The sequence below is a fragment of the Myxine glutinosa genome, chromosome 12 (assembly GCF_964187855.1).
Source record: "Myxine glutinosa chromosome 12, kmMyxGlut1.1, whole genome shotgun sequence".
In the NCBI taxonomy this organism is placed as follows: Eukaryota; Metazoa; Chordata; class Myxini; order Myxiniformes; family Myxinidae; genus Myxine; species Myxine glutinosa.
The window spans coordinates 74,957,074-74,963,870 of record NC_136272.1 but is presented as its reverse complement, the minus strand read 5'-3'; the positions used below and the strand labels follow the sequence as shown (position 1 = coordinate 74,963,870).

Below are 6,797 nucleotides of genomic sequence, written 5' to 3'. Positions count from 1 at the left end.
CTCCCACCTCTGGAACAAACTCCCTCTCTCTTAAATCCCTCTCCTCCCTCCAGGTCTTTAAAACAGCTGTTCACCACCATCTCTTGTCTTCCCCCATCCAAAACCTTGATCTTTTCTACCCCCTTTAAAACACCCCAAATCCACCATTCAATCCCCAACTTCTTTCCTGAAATTCCTAGTTGTGTTCATTTGCTTTATACTGTGTACCCCTCCCCTCTCACCCCCCGCACCCCCCCCCCTTCCACAGATTTACCGACATCCTTTTTCTCTACTGTTGGTGTGCTTGTGTGCTTCCCTCTCCCTTTTGTCTGCCACTCCCTTCATTGTATGTTTGTGTCTGTGCACGTTTTCATGTTCAATGTGTTAGCTCTTACACGAGCCTCGATTCTGTATACAAAAAAAGAAGAAGCATTCGAACGATTACATTTCCACTTTTATTGCTCATTTCCCTCGTATCCGATTCACCAAATTGAAAAATGCTTTTAAAGTTACTCCCATCGGGTGCAATGTTCACTACAATGTGCATCTACAGGTGAAATCCAATATAATACCAATTGTCTGGATATACCATCACCACCAACACCACCACCATCACCATCACCATCACAATTGTGATTAGAATCCAAGCAACTGGGACCCAATTGATGAACTTTCCCTGCAGGACTTGCTGCTGTGCTCAGATCATATCCCTTGAAGCATTTCTACTTTTGCTCGTGTTGTGGATGTAACCTGCAACAGTAACAATATTCAAAAAAGTAATCAGAGTGCAGACCTTCTCCAGGACTTACTTTCTTGGGTTTTGTATGGCATATAGACAATGCATTGACGTAGGTTTATGTTCATATCGTGGACAAACAGACCTTATTGGTATTATTGTGTAGATTCATGTTCCAACCATATGTATTTTATAGATGCACTCACATTGTTAATACACGTAGTCACATTCTTAATAGTGCATAGTTTAGCCGTACTTGAATTCCAATTGTACATACTCTGAAAAACGTTTGTGGCCTACGTTAGCATATTATGCGCAAGCGGACCCAAATGGTTTTTTTTTTTGGGCAGGGGGAGACGGGCAGGGCATTGGGAGGGAAGGAAATTTTAACTGGAGGATAGTTTTCAAAATTACTCATGCAAAAAGTGTTGCAACAACAAATGAATGAAAACAGTCATGGTCTCTTCCTTACTCCGATACAAAAATAATCTATATCATTAAAACGCTTATTTCTGAAGTTTGTAATCGGAACTTCTCTCCAGATATTGCTCCTGTCACCCTAAGATATGTGTGATACTATGTAGTTATGACTAACCCTTCCACATAAGCATCCCTTTGTCTCCAAATGTCTATACGTGTGGAATAAAAGCTGAAAATCAGTGAAAAGTTTTGAATAACTCGCGCCATTTTGTTTTACGCACAGTGAGATGCTGCCGTTGATACCGAGGAGAAGAAGAAGACGTCCCGATGTGTGCCGGACGCGCAGCGACTCGAAAGGCATGCTACGCCTTTTAATACAAATGCGATCAGAAATGTAAAGGGGATACTTACCAGTAACCACACTATAAGAGACAATACTGCAGTTGAATACAAAGCGATATTCAGGAGATCCGCCAGAATGAATGTTGGTGCCAACTGACAATTATTTTGAAAGGAAGCGGGAAGGCGGCAGGGAATGCGCATGCGTGGCCGCCGATGTGACATCAGCCTGGATATTTATCAATACTGCAAGGTGGAAGCACGCCTAGCCAGCGAGCTGCGGCTTTTGGCCAGCCAGTTATCACTGGTTATGTTATCAGTACCGCAAGCGGATATGCAGTCTGTACAACAACAACAACCGCAAGGTGGAGGCATGCCTGTGTGCTGATGCCAGCGAGCTGCGGCTTTTGGCCAGCCAGTTATCGATCGTTATCGAAAATGTTGCACCAAGTTAAATATGTGGATTTATGGTAATAATCACTTTTTAACAAGTTAGTTTGTATGAACATAAACACTATTTATGCCCGTGATTTTCACGGGTTACCGCTAGTATTCTTAAGGTTTGTTCAGACCAATACTACATGTTCAAGCCATGGGTCGTGCGAAACTCACTGCGCCGAGTGTACATGCGTCGGGCATCACGAGAACACAACTCGACTTCAATTCGGCTTGGAGATTCAGAACGGTGAAAAACAGTCCTCTTATTAGATGAAGAAATAGGTCTTGGGGCTCTACCTGAAATAAAATAAGTAAACAACAGCATTGCTGATCAAAAAGCGGTTAACCATACTCGGCAATAAAACGTAGAAAAGGAAAGGTCAAGGGTGTAGTACTGGTGAAAAATTGAGAAAACTACGTAGGTACCTTTGAGAGGCCTTTACACAAAAACAAAGTCAAGTTAATATCTAATTTTCAGTTTTTCTTGAAAGATATAATCTTGGCTTTAACTCAGACCAGTTTCAACGCTTCTTTGTCATATTACATGCATATAATTTGCATAAATTAGACCGTCAATAAAAAAACAAGGAAAAACAAAGAACACATTTCTACTTCTATCTTCTATGTCACCTATCATTCTTTTCACACAAAACTTGGTACATGTATTATACATGTGTTACTCTACTACCTGATGAGGATTTTGTGAAATTATGTCAAATGTTCACTAATTAGCTAATTATGCCAATTACCAGATAAAACTTGGTCGTCCTTCAATAAATCCACAATGGCTACTCCTATAAACAAAAGCCTTCATCATTTTAAAGGAAGTGATATTCTGAATATCCTGTCCAAATTTCAGCCCAAAAGAATGATGCAAATTTAAAGTTATAACATTTCATGCAAAATATTATATTTCTTGTAAATTGCGTGTAAAGATAATAATTAGGGGTACTTCTATGACCTCTAATAGCATGGTTCTTGTTTATAAGACTATAAGGAAACTGTTCAGCTAATTTAAAAAAAAAAAAAAAAAAAAAAAAAAAAAAATCACCTGTTCACCAGTACCCTTAAGGCTTTTGATAAACCTGTTGCTCATGACCACACCAAACAAGTCTTTTCTTCCTCAGTTCTTTTTCACTAGTCTTGATTTGGAATATTTTCCTGATTTCTGAGTTTGGTATTCTTTCTTTCAGAGCAATTCATTCATACATTTATTTATTTGTTTCTAAATCTTGGATCTGTATTTCCCACGTTTATTTTTCACACATGAATACCAGACCGAGACAGGCTTTTTAAAGCAACTTATACACACAAGAATCTCTTCTTCCAGACCAACTAATCTTGCTCCTCCTGACCCCTCTATAATGTCACCAAAGCAACAAACACTTGACCTCTTCTAAATTAAATTGAGCACAGGAGCATTTTTTGTTCTTCATCTTTCTTGAAATGATCAATCCTCATCTTTTACGTCTAAAAAGCCCAGCTTTTGGTATCAAATCTCTAGGGATACGACCACCTTGCGACATCTTCAACTGCCTACATCAAATGGAATGTCCAACTCTTTCTGCAAATTGAATAAGGCCATTGTCCACTTTATTTTCTCCTTTGCCACTCACCACAACCTTCATTTTATTCATTCATGTTGAGGTGGAAAGTTGTTGTTTTTTAAAAAGTCTTTTTTTTTGCCTTTTTCACTTTGAGCATTCAATAACCTGCATGGCAATTGCCATCTTTCATTCTTTGTCAATTCTTGCATCATTATTACAAACAGTAGAGGACTTTATATTGATCCCTGATGTAATCGTACCTCGACTTCAAACATTTCAATGCACCTAAAAATTGGTGTTTCCCATAGTCCTTGATTTCTTTACATATTCCCATTTATTTGGGCACAATCTCCCATCTGATGGCCCATTCAACAACTGATCTTGGTACTGACTATATTCTCTCGGTCAATGAAAACAAGATAGTTAATTTTTTGGCCAAAACGTTTTGGAATTTGCTCAAAAAAAACAAAAAAAACCACCTCTGTCAATCTTCCTGACATAAAACCTAACTGTTTGTTGCCTATATTTACCATTTCGTTTGTTCTTTCAACAACCTTTTAAAAAGCTTAATGGCTGCTCAATTAGTTAATCTCAAAGATGAATGGAATACAGGGTTTCTCAATTTTAAGCAACTAGTACACCCACTGCCTGTGGGAGAGGTAGGAAGAGTTGTGTTATCCTCTCGGGTATATACTTATTATACATTACAGTATGTAGATCTAGACTCGTGTACGTGATAAGCATATAATGCCCCAATGTTGGATTTCCTCCCTTTCAGTTTAGTGTTAAAGAGCAGTAGCGACTGTTTGAAAAGGTAATCATACGCTCTTGTTTTATAATATTTTTTACTTCCTGTAGTGGTGGCCCATTCGAACGATGATGCATGTTAACACCGTTTGTCCAAGGACGAAAAAAAAACCTTTGGGAGGGAATATTAGTATCAATATCGTTTCGTAACATTATTTATTTTTTTAAATAAATTTTGTTATTTGAAGCAGCCTTTGAAAAACACTACGATTAGCTATCTTAACACGGATTTCACCCAAGGCTGAAACCCCCCCTTTGGGAGTGGGGCAAATCAAGTTGCTACACACCCATCGTGTGACCCTTAGTCCTCCTGTCAAGTTTGGTTGAGATTTGATAATGACCGAATGTATCACAGTCAAAAAAGACACCAAATTGAGTATTTTAGTATGGATGGCAGAAAAGAACTATTTACCCAATCTTCAGAGCTCACTCCTTCCCAGATCTCTCTACAAAACTGTCATCCATTAAATTCCTACAACTAGTCACTACCATCATTTTGATTAAGAATCCACTTGGACCCACTGCTTTTCCTTTTAAAATTCAAATAGCAGATTAAACTTCACTCGTTTAGACGTTAAACCTTAATCTCTCATTCATAGTCTTCATTCAAGAGATTCACCAAGTTTTATATTACTTGTAAAGACAATTTTTTTTTCACTAGGATGTGTTTTTCAAAAATTCACTTCTACCATATCTCTATATTTTACCATCTGTGTGGCTAAAGTGAAAATTTTGTTTTTGGCATCTGGTACGACTTAGCTCTCCCTCCATTCTTCATACTGCCCCTTGCTATAGCCGTTTCCTGCTTTATCTTGGTCTACTATTTTGCCACTTTGTGTTGGAACGCCTCTTCGACTAATATTCCACTACCCAATTTCTCATTCCTTTTGAAACCTGCCAGTGTTTATTCCACAAATATATACTTTTCATTCAAGTCCTCCTCCCATCTAAATCTTCAGAAATTACAAACTTGAACTCATTTTTCATATATAATCTTGAAATTTATCTGAGCTCCAAAACTTTCTCAAGACCCCCGCTTTTCTTTTGCGGTATAAAAATCTCCAACTACCAATCGATGGAGTCAAACAGTTACCAGCCATTACTCATCCTACTTTTTAGCCTGGTGTTGGCTTAGCAGTTAGGGTGCCAGCTTGGGATCCTAGGATCCTGGGTTTGAATCCCGGCCGATCGCTGAATTAACGCCGGGGGGGTTGACTCAGCCTGTCATCCTTCCGAGGTCGGCAAATTGAGTACCAGTTCACCTGGCGATTCCCTGTGTCGCAAGAAGCGACTAACAGGGTTGGCGGCAGGAAGGGCATCCGGCCATAAAACTACTTCAAAATAGGGTACACTGTACCCGAAAAAGGCCAACCCCTGCTCTGCAGGGGAAAAATGGCTTCTAAAGGTGGTTGTTATTTGTTGTTCCTCTTGGCAGCACTGCACAATAATTTATGAAAATATTGATATCGATAATGTCATCGGTGATGATATTCCAGCCATAATTGGTTGAATTGCAGTACTTATCTGAAAAATTTGAAATTTCATATATCTGATCTCCAACCTAATGCGAGAAGAATTAAATTTATAACATTTGTCATATGGTCTGGTGTCTGTTTGATTGAAAATTAAAACGTTGAATTCCCCCCCCCCCCCCAGAATCAATTCAAATGTTGATGTGAAACTCAATATGTACTGACGGTTTCCAGAGACAAACACACAAGGTGTCCCTCATTTATATCTGAAGTATTTTTTTTAAATTAAATTACCCCTTCTCACATCAGTGGGAAGGGAAGATTCAAATGCCCTTTGATGTTCTTCTCCATCTAAATCTCCCCTCTCCCCAACTGCAACACTCAAACATTACTACCAAAACCAATCAACCATCATGATCATCATGTACTGTAGACCCATGCAACTACAAATCCAATCAACCAAGATCATAATGTAGCACAGACCGGCAGATGGGCAAGACTCCAGCGATGATGTCAATCACCCATGCCATGCTTCAGCCATCACTGCGGGAGGTGAGCTCACCAAATGAGCATTGCATAGGTACACGATGGCCCAGTAAGCAGGCAGCCATCCACAAAGCTAAAGCTGCACTTGAGGGCCAAGAGCTTGCGAGGAGTTAATAAGCCGAGGCCGACTGAACCTGCTAGTAAAAGCTGTGCAGCGAGGGGCTGAGTAAACCAGGCAGTGGAGTTTCCCTGGATGTGTCAGCCAAAACACTGACTTGAACTCTATCGTTGGCTTTCCCAACATCTAATTTGTTTACTTTGAAAGCACAGGAGCATTCAACCACGGGCCCACATCCCTTTTTTGGGTTGGGTTACTGACTCATCCCACGCTTTCCTCTAAAGCACACACTAAAATCATTTACCTGTACCTCTCCATACACTGCACACCACATCCTATACCCTCTTCTTTCCTCTCTTCCCCTCTTCCCCTCTTTCGGTGGGAGCAACGAAAGCCCACCGACTTGTGTCAGGTGATTTAAAAGCCACCAATACGCCCCATCACTGTTTTTAACT

The 6,797-nt window shown here is 39.8% G+C and overlaps 1 protein-coding gene across 1 annotated transcript in view; it reads right to left on the bottom strand.

Annotated features, from left to right (window-relative positions):
• Positions 1-420: 420 nt before the first annotated feature.
• Positions 421-6,797, bottom strand: part of LOC137437526 (uncharacterized) — a 30,530-nt gene continuing 24,153 nt past the window's right edge. Inside the window, exons 4-5 of the mRNA XM_068131919.2 lie at positions 2,087-2,209; positions 421-729 (exon numbers count right to left, since the gene is read on the bottom strand). Coding sequence (XP_067988020.2) covers positions 677-729; positions 2,087-2,209 — 176 coding nt within the window. The 3' untranslated portion in view covers positions 421-676. The remainder of the gene's footprint in view (positions 730-2,086; positions 2,210-6,797) is intronic.